Source organism: Musa acuminata, chromosome BXJ2-5 (assembly GCF_036884655.1).
Source record: "Musa acuminata AAA Group cultivar baxijiao chromosome BXJ2-5, Cavendish_Baxijiao_AAA, whole genome shotgun sequence".
Lineage (NCBI taxonomy): Eukaryota > Viridiplantae > Streptophyta > Magnoliopsida > Zingiberales > Musaceae > Musa > Musa acuminata.
In genome coordinates this window covers 3,327,529-3,342,908 of record NC_088342.1, presented here as the reverse complement: position 1 = coordinate 3,342,908, position 15,380 = coordinate 3,327,529, and the positions used below count along the sequence as shown (strand labels likewise).

Sequence of the window (15,380 nt, the reverse complement as noted above, 5' to 3'; positions counted from 1 at the left end):
AAGGGTCAAATATTTATACATTTTATTAATATCTAACTCTTACGTTGATAAGATGAGTACATGTATCAATCTAACGTGCTATGCTTAGTCATATATATATTTTTTAATTAAAGATTATGATATAGAAAAGTCTAATTAATGGTCTTCCTAATCTTACTACTTTTAATAGTAATGAAGTTATTAAAGGTTATCAATATGGTAGAGTACATAATTAACCTTTTGATAGATCACTTTTGAGGTATAAATTTCCTTTAGAACTTATTCGCGACGATCTAACGGTTGATATTCAAACTTTATCTTATTTAGATTCTCGTTATATACTTCTCTTGATGATTTTATAAGATTCACTTGTTAAATTCTGGATGGATTTTGATGATGAAATCAATTAATGAGTTTATGGACTAATATGCTTTTGAGATATGTAATATAGAAAATAATTTGATCATGGACTCGAACCATCAAAGGATAAATTCTCGAAGTAGAAGAATCAGATATTATGTCGGGAAAAGTATCATGTCAGAAATTAGATGTTGAGCTAAAGGATTGGTCTACGTGTTGAAAATTAGACTTCGTACTATATAAGTTCGAGCATTGGGCCGGAAGGATCGGGTATTATGCTAAAAGATCAAATGTCGTGAGAAAGTTGACATGTTAACAGATCAAGCGAAATGCCAAAGGAAATGATGATGTGAATGTCATACAACATGCGAAAAGCTTCAAAATTATGTGGGATATATGGTTGGATTGTTAAAGTCTTTATCGAAATCTTTCTAGATTAAAGGATCAAAACCATGCTAACTTATTGAGAAAACCAATGGGCTTGAATCTAGGTTGAATCGGGCCCATTATAAGGCTAAACAAATAGCCTGATGCAGGCTTGGGAAGAGGTATCGCTAGGCTCAAGCAATGGTACTCCCTGAGTTAGTCGACAAGCATAAATAGTGCTTGCTAGTGCTGTCGAAGGTGGTACCGCCTATATTAGTGGTAGTATAGCCTAGGGTGATAGTAATACCACCCAAAATTCAAAAATTACGATAGTAGTACCGCTAGAAAGTCTGAAATTACAACGTCAAAAGTTACGATAATAGTACCACCATGTGTTGTTAGGAAATCTTGGGGAGCATCAAATGCACAGTGGAAAGTAAAAACAAAAAATGGTTTCTCATACCAATCTTATCGAATTGTTGTGCGAAGATCGGAAGTGTAAAACTCAAGAAACCAAAAAACTGCATAAGAGTGTGAGACATTTACACCTAGGGGAACTTATAAATCCCCTAAAATCGTAGATCCTAGTCCATAGATGAAAAAGCTCTCATAAACTCGTATTATTGCTTAGACAAATCTCTGACCATGGTCATTCGGATTGAAATAGAAAGAGTTCTCTAGGAGAATCTAATTATAGTGAGATTCGAGTAGAAACCGTATGGGCTTGACAACACCATGCCCAGTATACAGTCTCTAGAATAATTCACTAAGATACATGATAACTAAGGACAGATAGGTCCAATGGATTGGATTCCCCTATATCGTTTGGGGATTGCAGCGTAGTGGCCTAGTATGTTTGTAGTTAACGAGTCGAGTGAATTATTATGAAGACAATAATTCACTAAGCCAAAATGAGTTCTGAAATATATGACTCACGACCAGCTCAATATGGGCCTAGAGGGTCACACACATATGGTAGGTGTTACAACAAGTAGAGGTTTAGATATGAGATATCCGTTAGAGCCTATTATCTTATTGGATATCCAATAAGTCCCTGAATTATTGGATCATATAGATGAGATCCAATAAGAGATTATTGGGTAGAGATCTACTAATCTAAGAGGCTTAGATAGTTAGATAGAGATCCAGTACCCAATATAGCGGAATCCATTAGGGTTAAGTTGATATGGTGCCTTTATAAATAGGAAGGAACCAAAGGGCCATAGACTAGACCTCTTTTTGGCTATCACCTCCTATTCTCCTCTTCCTCTCTCCTAGTAGCCCCTGTTTGAGGGCATGTGGACAACAAGAAGGGTTGACCCCTTCTTGATTGCACTATGGTCCACGGGTCAATGTCGGGAGTCAGTGGTCGGCCGAACGGGTCACCGAGGTTGATCGACCGCAAGTCGGGGCACTATCGTCGGGATGTTAGTTGGTGTCTCTTGGTCAGGACGGTCACTTCTCGGGGATGTCCGTTCTCCTGGATGAAAAGCCCTAGGCGTCGGTCAGGATGTCAGATCCGTCTGGAGGAAGACGCCTCTCGATCAGGATGGTTGCGCCTCGAGGGGGTGGCCACTCTCCTGCACAGAAGGCCCTCGTCGGGTGGTTCCCGACTTTGGCCCCTCAACGAGTAAGCTAGTGCTTGGTTCTTTGTTTTTCCTCTCCCTAGCCAGTTGTCAATAAGGGGTTTTTATATTACTGTATGAGGGTCGACCATACGCGGGTTTGGCGTGGCGGCCGATCCTTGAGGAGCAAGGTGATACCTTTGTGCGGCCGCCATCCCGGGATACGCGAAACTGCGCCATACGGCATTGTCCCGAGCTTTCCGGGATGGGACGTACCGAGGAATGCCTTGGTATGGATCCTGGCTCGGCCCGTGGGAGTGCTCCTCTTGCTGACCTAGCGGTGGCATGGTGTGGCGTTGGTTGTGACGTGGCCAGGGCCCAAAATATACCTTATCACTTCTTCCTTCGCACCCGTAACCCCCCCCCCCCCCACCCCCCCTTTGTGAGGTTGTTTGGCGGGCGACGCCCTGTGCTTTGGGAAGGGTTAGAATTGCTGGCCGGGTGGCTGGGCCCAGGCAGGATGGTACTGGTGAGTCGTTGGTCAGGGGACCGAGCTATGAGACTCGAGCAAAGACTGGACCTGTTGGTCGAGTGACTAGTCTCGGGCTCAGGTTTATGACTGGCAAGTCGTAAGTCGGGGGGATCGAGCTACGGGACTTGGGCAAAGACTGGACCTGTTGGCCGAGTGACTAGTCTCAGGCTCAAGTTTAGGACTGGCGAGCCGCAAGTCGGGGAACCGAGTTGCGAAACTTAGACAAAGACTGGACCTATTAGCCGAGTGACTGGTCTCGAACTCAGGTTTATGACTGGCGAGTCGCAAGTCGAGGGACCGAGCTGCGCGACTCGGGCAAAGACTGGACTTGTTGGTCAAGTGACTGATCTCGGGCTCAGGTTTGGGACTGGCAAGTCATAAGTTGAGGGACCGAGCTGCGTGACTCGGGCAAAGACTGGACCTGTTGGCCGAGTGACTGATCTCGGGCTCAGGTTTGGGACTGGCAAGTCGCAAGTTGAGGGACCGAGCTGCGTGACTCGGGCAAAGACTGGACCTGTTGGCCGAGTGACTGATCTCGGGCTCATCGGGGCGTACACATGTGCCATCGTGCCACGTGGCATGTCGAGCGAAGCGATGCAGGTTATGGCGGGAAGTTTCCTATCACGAGCGGTTTCTGGCGGGAGATCTCTCATCATGAGCGGCTTCTAGCGAGAGGCCTCTTGTCACGAGTGGCTTCTCAATCAGCGACTAGAAGAACCTCAAGGGTCTCAAGCCCATCAGAAACGCCTGCATGATCAAAGAAGGGTGAGCGTTTAGGAATTCCCAGATTTCAGCTGCAAAGCATGCCATGAATTGGGAGAGAGATTCGTCTTCGCATTAGGATAATGCAAGCAGGGTGGCAATGGAAGGCTTGGGCCACACATTGGCCAGGAAGTTTTGCTCGAACTCCCTTGCGAGCTGATCAAAGGATGAGACCAAGAAAGGGCGCAGTCGGTTGAACCATGCTCGTGCCGGTCCTCTTAAGGTAGTCGGGAATGCCTGACACATCATAGTATCGGAGGTGTCATAGAGGGCCATCTGAGCTCGGAACGCAACGACATGTTCCGCAGGGTCGGAGCTGCCATCGTACGTTTCCAATACCGGCAACCTGAAGTTGAGTGGTACAGGCTGGTCTTGTATTTCCTGAGTAAAGGGGGATCCACCCGAGCTGCCTTCGTCCATCTCGCCCCGCGACTTCTGGAATTCGTGCTGGAACTCATCCAGGCATCGATTGACTATGGACAATTGGATCCTGAATGAGTCATCCACCGAGTCTAAGGGATAACAAAGTGGTGGATGGCAGATGGTCGCTTCTCGGAACGACAGCTTTGGTCACCGGCGGCACCAAAGGAATCGGGTATCATCATCACCATCAGAAAAAGGAAGAAACAGACTGAGTTGCTGTACATGTTGATGAGCTTGATCCCTGGAGGCACGCCATCGTCGAAGAGCTCGCAAGGTTCGGAGCAGCAGTGCACACGTGCGCTCGGAACGAGGCGGAGCTGGAGACGTGCCTGAAGAAATGGGAAGGCATGAAGCTCAACGTCACGGGCTCCGCCTGTGATGTCTCTTTGCCGGCTGAGAGAGAGAAGCTGATGGAGCGAGTGGCCTCCATCTTCCACGGGAAGCTGCATATACTTGAGTCAACCGAGCTGATAAACTACTCGATCGATCGAAGATTTATTTAGGTAATAATTAAATAAATCTCAAGGAAGTAAGTCGTTTTAAAAAAGATCCAATATATACTTTAAACAAATAATTAGACTGACTATCCAAACTTTTTACCTAAGAAAATAAAATAATTTCATACTTCCAATGGAAATAATATTATTTCTTTCAGAATTTTCATAAAAATTTTAATTTGTATTAATATTACCACTAGATATAAATGATGCTTCATCATACTTGCCTAACACATGAAAATACTAATAATAAAATTAGTCATATTAACACATGAAAATCATCAATTGGTGTCGACTGTCGAAGGTGCAGGTTTTTCCTAATGACTCCTCCGTGCTAACTCAAAGAGCTGGCATGACGAGCTAATGTGAAGAGCCTACTAGGGGTGGTAGTTCATTGGGAGCGATCTAGTCAGGTTAGAGATCTGGGTCATCTTTATTATTGAGCTACCTCTTGGTTGCATCTCCGGATGGTGTCGGGGGTCTTGCATAACAAATCTACACTGAGGACATTCCGACTCGACCCCTCCGATGCTTAAGTCAGAGAGACAGAAAGAAATGTTAGCAATATAAGTGAGAGAGCGAGGAGCTCTTGCCCGCCTACCTTAGCTTGGTCTAGGACTTAGTTTTTATACCTGATCACCGAGTGATATGGACATTTGTTCGCCAAGGCTCCCTTGTACGACGGAGGCATTAATGAACAATTTGTTGGAGTGTATCATCTAGTGCTTGGAGTAAACTATTGGGGGGACGCTTTTAGGTTGACTTTCTTGTCACTTTGGGTTAGGCAGGGAGTAGTCCCTTCATCGACCGTCGGGAAAGGAAAGCTGGTGAAACCGAACCATGTCGTTAGTCATTAATACGGAAGCATGCCTTTTGCAAATATATCAGTCAGGAATGATTCGTGTGAGCCCATTCCTAGAAGTTGGAGCAAGTGACATGACCACTGACGACCATATGGAGTAGATGGTTCTCGGACTTTTGCTTTCAGTGTCGGGAGAGCTGAGGAGTGCCAGATACCTAATGAAATTTCAACTTGCTCTAATACTCGATATTTGCAATTAATTGGACTTTTTATTACTAAAAGTTTCTGATCTTTCAACCATTTTTTTGAACTTTAATATAAAGCCTATATTGATATTTCAACACCCAGCTATATATAATAATCCATGTAGATAGATATACCAGGATTCTAAGTGCGCACCAAATGTGACCGGTGATGCAACTTGAAATGGCATACGGAAAACTAAGACCCATTCTTCCTTTCATCCATATGTTTACAAGATCTATTAACAAAGATCCATACGTTACAAGAAATCCATGGGACTTCTTGCAGCTAACCATTCAGAGGATCAATGCAATGTGTTCGCCTTGCAGGTCAACAATGCGGGAACAGCAATTTGGAAGGCAGCCACAGATCACACCCTTGAGGACTACCAACATGTCATGAGCACCAACTTGGACTCAGCCAGCTTGCTCACCCTCTCCTCGAGGCATCAGGAAGAGGCAGCATCGTCTTCATCTCCTCCGTGGCCGCCATCGTCGGCATACGCAATGTATCAGCCTATTCAGCATCGAAAGGCATATGTCAAACTCTCCCTTGTCCGCTAAGCTCTTCAATGTAGAAGATGCAGGCGATCACGTCTTGTTTTCTAATGTTCAGGAGCGATGGATCAGCTTACCCGAAGCCTTGCATGTGAATGGGCGAAGGAAGGGATTCGAACAAACTGTGTCTCCCCAGGCTTCATCAGGACTCCAATCAATCACCACGTAGCTCAACTTCTTCCTCATCTCCATTTCAACATCTTCTCACTCGAACATGTAAGCAATGTTTTGTATCTCTGTTACAGTTACTGGAAGACAAGGAGATTTTGGCGGCGGAGAGCAATCGGGCTCTTCTTGGTCGTGTGGGAGAGGCGGCGGAGGTGGCGGCTGTGGTGGCTTTCCTTTGCCTCCCGGCTTCTGTCTACATCAATGGCCAAGTCATCGTCGTCGATGGAGGTCGAACTGTGAACGGGAACGCATGACTCTCGACAGATGCTGCTATACTGCTATATCTATCTATCTATCTATATCTACGCCTTCAGCACGGAGACTAAGATTTATGTATACGTGGGAAGTGGCTTTCAAGTTTGTCAACTTATCTCTACATCTTCATCAGCCATCACAACTTCTATTATCGATCAACTTTATTTGTTTCCCTCTCCTGCAATCAAACAGTTCCATGTTTGATTCTAGAAGTAATTAATATATATATATATATATATATATATATATCTCAAATTTGGTTGTCGATTGCTTCACACTTATCTTGAGATGATCTGCAAAGTGTAAAGAGAAGAGCAGGTCGATAATTTATGACGTAATCACACACGTCATATGGAAGATAAGATCCACATTCAAGACTGCGTGCCAAGTTTCCTACGGGATCGCCTTTCTGATTCACAGGTCGTGGGCAACGTGAGGTGTTTCGGGTTGCAGCAGAGGACAAAACGATGGAAGAGGACAGAGAGAGATGGTCTCTCAAGGGAGCAGCAGCTTTAGTCACTGCAGGCACCAGAGGAATCGGGTATTGTCCCTGTTGTTGCCTCCCTATAGTCTCCGCCACCACCATCATCTGTGTTAAGAGTTTCTTTTCACCTTTGCTTTTGATTCTGGCCACAAAGAAGTGAGTTTGTGTTGCTGCATGAGCTCTCAGGCATGCCATAGTCGAAGAATTAGCAAGGTTTGGAGCAGCGGTGCATACCTGCGCTCGGAACGAGGCAGAGCTGGAGAAGTGCCTGCAGCGATGGGGAGCCATGCATCTCAAGGTCACAGGCTCTGTCTGTGACGTCTCATCTCCGACCGAGAGAGAGAAGCTGATGGAGAGAGTCAAGTCCATCTTCAACGGAAAGCTCAACATTCTGGTGAGTCGATCGCCGAGTTGTGCCTTGTCGAAATCCATAGAAATCCACCAAGAAAGGAACCCATCAAGACGTCATCTAATAGATTTGCAGTCTTCTTGCTCTGTTATTTGCCCGAGGAGGAGGATGAACAACGAAGTCTGTGTTGTCTGCATGCAGGTTAACAACGCCGGATCAGCGATCTGGAAACCGGCCACGGAGCAGACTCCGGAGGACTACAAATTCGTCATGAGCACCAACCTGGAGTCTGCCTTCCACCTGAGCCAGCTCGCCCACCCTCTGCTCAAGGCCTCAGGAAGTGGCAGCAGCATTGTCTTCATCTCCTCGGTGGTAGGGTTGGTCGGCTTCGACGGAATCTGCCTCTATTCAGCAACCAAAGGTACACGCCGAGCACGTAGATCCACTTCCTTCCTCAAGCAAGCTATTAATCGGCTACATCACTGCTGCTTGTGTCTTCTTTTCCACCGTAAGGAGCCATGAACCAGCTTTCGAGGAGCTTGGCCTGTGAGTGGGCAAAGGACGGCATCCGAGCAAACTGCGTCGCCCCCGGCTGCATCAGGACGTCTGGAATTGAGAAGGTGATCACTGACGACCGTAGCTTTCTGTAGCTCAAACAGTTTCCACGCTTCATCATTTTCGTTAGACCGCTTTTCTTCTTCATGGTTCCGATGTCGTTTGCAGTTGCTTGAGGACGAGGAGTTCGTGGCAAAGGAGAGCGGTCGCGTCCCACTCGGGCGGGTGGGAGAGCCGGAGGAGGTGGCGGCGGTGGCGGCTTTCCTTTGCCTCCCCGCTTCCTCCTACGTCACTGGCCAAGTCATCGCTGTTGATGGAGGCCGAACTGTGAACGGCAATGTGTGAGACTTTACCAATAATGTAAACCAGAATAAGATAAGGCATTACTGATGATGATGAATAAAAGTTGTAATAGATTGTCTCTTGTATTTTCTATTATATAATCTCACATACTACCTTATCCAATTCCCAACATTTCAGATTGTTTTACATTTAAATTCTATAAATAAATAATAAAATATTAATCTTTTATTTGCTAAGTGGTGAAGATTATTCAATCCTAAATCTTTGCTATAAAAAATCAAAGTCATCAATTATAAAATTCTATTGCATCAGGAGACAAAAATAAATTCTTGTGTAAATATTATTGAGGTATTGGCTTATATATAATCTTTGTTTTAGAAATCTATCAAAGTATATTCTTCTTCTTCTTCTTCTCTTAAAAGAGTGCTTCCAACCATGTATTATCTATCCATCGCGTATCTAAAGTCCCAGATAACTATTTAAAGGAAAACTTCACTACTTTGGACATCCAGTGAAATTAAATTATTTATCGAGTTTTCCTACAGACGAATGAATACATATAAATTCAAGAAAATTCTGTAACTCATGTTTCTTTGTGCTTTGAATTTACTGATTGTTTCTCACCACTCGTCCTCAACGCTACGATCTGTTTCGCTATCTCGCCTACCACCAAGATTTTATGAACTCGCGCGTGTAGAAATTAGATGACCAGCTTGTATCATTTCGGTTTCCTCCGATTGACTCGGCTTGCGTGCATTGACCGATCACGTGATCCTTCAATAGATGGATGCCATCCTTTCAAGCATGAGCTGTACACCCAACAACGTTGACTTTGTTGACCTAACTCGAAATTGTTCTCTATGATGGTCATCATGCTGACAACGAGTGTTCACGAGGAGAGTGTAGAGCAGGCACAGCTTCTTTCGTTGCCATGTACTGTACAGCTGTCTTGTGAAAGTGCAAGGGTAAATAGGCCATTTTAAGGAGCATCTACGGTTGTTCCACTCTTAATACGAAGAAGTGATAAGGTCAAAGAGGGGCGAAAGCAGATGGCGTGCCAAGACACTTACGTGACAACCACTAGAAATGTCTTTGAGTTGGACTTGTTCACCACCATTCTTAATAAAAGCCAAAAAAAAGTTCGAGTCACCTAATATCTGGAAGCTCGTGGCCGCGCTTCACCATTTTTCTAGAAGCAAGTCATGCCCCATGTTCTCTCGTAATATATAGAACAGCAACATCATTCATCCAAACCAATGAACTGTGCAAGCTACGTGGCAACCATGATCACGTTGACTGAAGTGTCCCAATTGTTGGCAACCACGTGTATACGGATATTTCAATGGCCAATTAGACTCGACTGGGGCTCCATCTGGACCCGAACACATCGGGTGAGGTCGACCCGAACCCGAGATTGATGATCCTTTGCGTACGCGTTGCTCGCGCCACAACGCGGCGATGGGTCCCGCCGATCGAGCACCGTCGGGTGACCATCTCACCAACCCACGATTGCGCTCTTTGCGCCACGTAAGGGTCGCGTGGGCCCCGGTGACCAAAATGGCGCTGTCCCACCCACCTCCCGACCCACCCCGTTCATTTAACCTTTTTACTTTCTATTTTTCTATTGAAGAAAATGTGTGTATATAGCGGCCCTTGGGATCGCTATGGCAACCCAGGGAAGCGTCTCTCTCGGCTCCGTGCCTGCTTTTGCTTCCCAGGTATCTCGTTTGCCCATTTCTCCCCCCGAATTGGGAGAATTCTGATCTATCTATTTGTAATTTTTCTCGTCGCTGATTCATTTTCCGATCAGATTTTGTTATTTTTCGAGAAAATATCCGATTTCTAAGTTTCTCCGGGTTTTGTTGTCGGATAACACTACGATATATCGGGTATGTAAATGGAGAAAGGAGCATTGATTACCTTATGTTTTAGCGGTGCGATCTGAACGACACTTGTGATTTCTCGATCCGGTCGATTGCTAGGGTTTGTTGGGCGGTGTGCGTTGGTCGCACCGGGAGGAGGCTTCGTGAGGTCGAGAGGGCGGCGGCGGAACCATGGTGGAGATCAACGTGCGGCGATCGACGATGGTGCGGCCGGCGGAGCCGACGCCGCGGCGGCAGCTGTGGAACTCGAACCTGGATCTGGTGGTGCCGCGGTTCCACACGCCGAGCGTCTACTTCTACCGCCCCGACGGGTCGGCGGACTTCTTCGACGCGGCGGTGATGCGGGACGCGCTGGCCCGGGCGCTGGTGCTCTTCTACCCCATGGCCGGGCGGCTGGGCCGGGACGAGGACGGCCGGATCGAGATCGACTGTAACGGCCAGGGGGTTCTCTTCGTGGAGGCCGACACCGGCGCGTCGGTGGATGACTTCGGCGACTTCGCCCCCACCATGGAACTGAAACAGCTCATCCCCAAAGTGGACTACACCGACGACATTTCCGCATTCCCGCTGCTGGTCCTCCAGGTAACCTTACCGCACTCCGGTAGTTGTTGTATCTATTCATCTGATGCGTGCAGCTCAAAATTCCTTTTTTTTTTTACCTTACACGCTTAACTTCAATTTGGCAATAAATATACCAATAAACATGGTTCATGTTACATCTGACACTGAGAGGACAAGTGAAAACCCAATTCCTCTAGAGAAGGTTCAGAAAATTTGTAGGCAGTATGGCTGGATTTGGTGAGTGAATGTGTGAAGTTAGCATTGGTGTCGAAAGTGACATGGATCTCAAAAATGAGCAAGCAATGACCACAAGAAGCCTCATAGTACTCGCAATTGGAGTAATATTTCTGCCAATGGAATTACTATATATTTAGGCTTGCATGAAAAGATTCCAAAGGACAATAGATGTTGTTGCTTCGGCATGTGGTGATCACTTTGTTTTCAGAAAGAATCGTCCTTGTTATTCTTGGACAGCTTGAGGCATGGTTTACATACAAACCATGAGGCGTGATGTCCATCCTCGTCGATGACATCTCAGCAGTGTCAGTTGTCAGACAGGCATACTTAAAAGGCTTGGTGGTCGTCGCACATGGATCACGTATGGCTTTTAGGATTGGGGTCCTCTTTAGTGATCTAATTTTCTTGAATTAAAATCTCTAAATCATGTAGGTTTTGAAAGATCTATAATTAAATGCATAATTAATTGTCTTCGCTTTGCGTTGATGGTCGTGACCACCTGTTCTATTGAGTTCATGGAACGTCGCCTGATCTGGTTGTTAATGGAATCAGGTGACCTACTTCAAGTGCGGCGGCGTGTCGCTCGGCGTGGGCATGCAGCACCACGTGGCCGACGGCTTTTCCGGCCTCCACTTCATCAACTCTTGGTCTGACGTCGCCCGTGGCGTCGGCATCGCCGTCCGGCCCTTCATTGACCGCACTCTCCTCCGCGCCCGCGACCCGCCCACCCCGTCCTACCCCCACGTCGAGTACCAACCTGCTCCTCCCATGAAGAACGCGCCCCCGGCGACCACCTCGCCGCCAATCAACTCGGTCAAGGCCGCGGGCGCCGCCGCTACCGCCGTCAACATCTTCAAGCTCACCCGAGCCCAGCTGAACCTGCTGAAGAGCAAGGCGGCCCCGGGCGGCGCCTTCAGCACGTACGCACTCCTAGCGGCACACGTGTGGCGCTGCGTGTGCGTGGCCCGCGACCTCCCGCCGGACCAGCCGACGAAAATGTACATCGCGACGGACGGCCGGCAGCGGCTGCGGCCGAAGCTCCCGGAGGGCTATTTCGGGAACGTGATATTCACGGCGACGCCGGTGGCGTTGGCGGGTGAGGTGGCGGCGGCGGCGGCGGCGGGCGGGGGGCCGGCCCTGGCAGCGGGGAGGATCCAGGAATCGCTGGCGAGGATGGACAACGAGTACCTGTGGTCGGCGCTGGACTACCTGGAGATGCAGCCGGACCTGGGGGCGCTGGTGCGGGGCGCCCACACGTTCCGGTGTCCCAACATCGGGCTCACCAGCTGGGTACGGCTGCCCATCCATGACGCCGACTTCGGGTGGGGGCGGCCGGTGTTCATGGGGCCCGGCGGCATCGCCTACGAGGGGCTGGCCTTCGTGCTGCCGAGCCCCACCGGGGACGGCAGCCTCTCCGTCGCCATCTCCTTGCAGCCGGACCACATGCAAAAGTTCCAGAAGCTCATCTACGACATCTAGTCAAAAGGATTCGAGGTTGCTGCTACTCGAGAAGGAGAGTGGCGACATCAGACGTCGACGAATTTATTACCTCTTTTTCCGCGTTATGGACTTGGATATATGTGACAATTGTGTAGGAGGGTTGGTGTCGTCCACACAATAGATAGCATAGTCCATGAAACATTCCATTAGCATCTCTATGTTTCGCAGCACATGGATCACTACTGCCTTGTGGTAATTAAAAAAATTGGTGATTGCTTATTTGTCAGTAAATAATGCAGGTTTCATATATATATATATATATATATATATATATATATATATATATATATATATATATATATATATATATATATATATATATATATATATATATATATATATATATATATATATATATATATATATATATATATATATATATATGGTTCTTTTTTCCTTTTAAATAAGGTTTCTTTCTACCATATTAGTCGAACATTCGGTTGATTTTTTTGGTTCTCGGAATCAAACAGTCAAAACAAGCTTGATTCTGATTAGATTCGGAACCATCGAACCATTGCCCGATTCAGAACTGTGATTGTGGTTAAGTCAACTAATGAATCTCATTTAACTGTACCACTTTATTAGACAATCTTGAGAACTAATGAACATAAAAAAACATACATACTAGAACAGCAGGTTGAGAATATGACAATTCGACAATTCTGTATTGTTTTTATTGGAATTAAAGTTGTTCTAAGTGAGATTAATTTTATTAAAAAATATCTATGGAACGAAAAGTTAAATTGACTATTGGTTCTTAAAAAAAAAATTTTGAAAGAAAAAAAGAATGATTCATTTTGAATACAATTATGTAATGTATATTTGAAAACTCTATAAATCGAAATAATTTTGAAATTATAAAGAATTTTGAGTGAAATATAGTATATATTGTCTTATCTTACTCTTCCTTCGTATGATAACTCTATCTCTTCTTCTTATCAAGTTTAACATTTGGTATCAAAGCATAGGTTAAGCTATGACCCTTCCCCAAATACCATCTAACTTCATATCCCCATATTGAAAAAAAAAAAAATTATGACATATGGTGTATCCAAATGAAGGTTCTTTTAGGCTTACAAGATGTATGGAAGTTTGTAGAAGATGAATTTGTTAAACCAGCAAAAGAAGCGGCAATGAATGCAGAAGCAAGAAAACAACTCAAAGATAGAAGGAAGAAGGAGAAAAATATCTTGTTCATGATCTACCAAGGGCTTGATGATATAATGTTCGAGATCATCGCTTCAGCAAATACTTCAAAAGAAGCTTGGGAAATGCTTCAAAAAGCATTCAGTGGAATTGATAAGGTAAAGAAACTTCGCCTATAAGTTTTATGAGTAAGTTTGAAAAATTACAATAAGGTACTTCTAAAATTATTTTTTATTACTTCTTAAAAATCATTTTTATTATTTATCAAAGGAGACAAAATGATGAATAAAAAAGTAATCAAAGAGTTATAGAAAAAATACTGAGATATCTAAATCCAAAATTTGATTTTATTATTGTTACCATTTGAAAAAAGGAAAAGATAAAACTATGGATTATAAAAAACTATGGATTTTATTGCTGAGATATCTAGATCCCTTCAAGTTCATGAACAAAGGATTACAAAAAGAGGAAAAGATAAAACTATAGAGCAAGTACTATAAACCAAGTTTACTCTTGAAAATAAAGGTAAATTAAATTCTCAAAGAGTAAAAGGACATGGACAAAGAAGAAAACGAGGCAGAAATCAAACCAATCAAGAATTTCCAAACGATGAAGGTGGTGAAGAAAATTCTAACCAAAGAGGTCGAAGTTATGGTTAAGGACATGGCTGAGGTCGTGGACATGACAGAAATTCTGAAAGGTCTGAAATACAATGCTATATTTGTAAAATGTATAGACATTACTCGTATGAATATTATTATAATCATAATAATCAAGATGATAAGACAAATTTTGTTAAGAAAAAAAAATAAAAATTAAGTTTTACTAATGACTTATGATAATTTGAAAAATGATCAATCAATGATATGGTATCTAGATACAAGAGCCTCAAATCATATGTGTGGCATCAAAGAGCTATTTTCAGAAATGGATATAATTTATTTCAAGAACATTACATTTGATGATTTGTCTCAAAGACCAAGAGGCAAAGGTAAAAATTTTTTTGGACTTAATAATAGCAAAGAATTATATATTTTAGATGGTTATTATGTTTCTGATATGAAAAATAATATTACAAGCTTGGAGCAATTACCTGAAAAAGATTATGATATTAAAATAAAAGATATGATTTTTTCTGAGAATAAAAAATTAATCTTCCATGTCAAAATGGCGAAGAACATAATATTTTCTCTTCATTTATATATTTCTGATCAGTCAAATTATTTTAAAACTGATATTGAGGATAATTATACATTATGACATTTTAGATATGCTCACTTAAATTTTGAGGCTTTGAAACTTCTAGAAAAATATATATGGTGACAGGAATGCCAAGAATTGATCGCCCATCAAAATTATGTGAAGTATGTATCATAGGTAAGCAGAAAAGAAAGCCTTTCAAAATTAAAAGAACAAAAAGAGCATGTCATCAACTTGATCTAGTGCGCTCAGATGTTTGTGGCCCTATCAGTCTAGTATCACTTGGAGGAAGCAAGTATTTTCTCATGTTTACTGATGATCATAGTGACAAAACTTAGGTTTACATGTTTAAAAAAAAAGAAAGAAGTTTTAATCAAATTAAAAGAATTTAAAGATTTGATTAAAAGAGAAAGTGGTTATAAGATTAAATATTTAAGAACGGATAGGGGTGGTTAATATATATCAAATGAATTTAAATTTTTTTATAAAAATAATGAAAATCTACATCAATTCACTATGCCATACACACTCAATAAAATGATGTCTCAAAAAGAAAAAATAGGACTATCCTTAATATTGTTCGATGCATGTTAAAGGAAAAAAAAAATTCCTAAAGAAATTTGGGAAGATATTGTTACATGTGCAGTTTATTT

General features: G+C 43.8%; 2 protein-coding genes and 1 long non-coding RNA gene across 4 annotated transcripts; all 3 read left to right on the top strand.

The window, feature by feature from the left end:
- The first annotated feature begins 5,947 nt into the window (after positions 1-5,947).
- On the top strand, positions 5,948-6,669 carry LOC103984341 (uncharacterized). The gene is made up of 3 exons (XR_010486786.1): positions 5,948-6,062; positions 6,145-6,251; positions 6,332-6,669. It is a non-coding gene; the product is annotated as an uncharacterized LOC103984341 (long non-coding RNA).
- Positions 6,670-6,878: 209 nt separating this feature from the next.
- Positions 6,879-8,362, top strand: LOC103983933 (noroxomaritidine/norcraugsodine reductase-like). Its single transcript, XM_065108045.1, has 5 exons — positions 6,879-7,050; positions 7,180-7,387; positions 7,544-7,763; positions 7,856-7,962; positions 8,066-8,362. Exons 1-5 carry the CDS (start codon positions 6,977-6,979, stop codon positions 8,240-8,242), a joined length of 786 nt encoding a protein of 261 aa, XP_064964117.1. The 5' UTR covers positions 6,879-6,976; the 3' UTR covers positions 8,243-8,362.
- A 1,450-nt stretch (positions 8,363-9,812) lies between these two features.
- On the top strand, positions 9,813-12,600 carry LOC103983932 (hydroxycinnamoyltransferase). Of its 2 annotated transcripts, none has more exons than XM_009401289.3 (3): positions 9,813-9,918; positions 10,183-10,665; positions 11,434-12,600. In XM_009401289.3, exons 2-3 carry the CDS (start codon positions 10,255-10,257, stop codon positions 12,358-12,360), a joined length of 1,338 nt encoding a protein of 445 aa, XP_009399564.2. In that variant the 5' UTR covers positions 9,813-9,918; positions 10,183-10,254; the 3' UTR covers positions 12,361-12,600. The 2 variants fall into 2 exon arrangements, with proteins under 2 accessions (XP_009399564.2, XP_018682107.2); XM_018826562.2 differs by lacking the exon at positions 9,813-9,918 and adding an exon at positions 10,005-10,089.
- Positions 12,601-15,380: the final 2,780 nt, after the last annotated feature.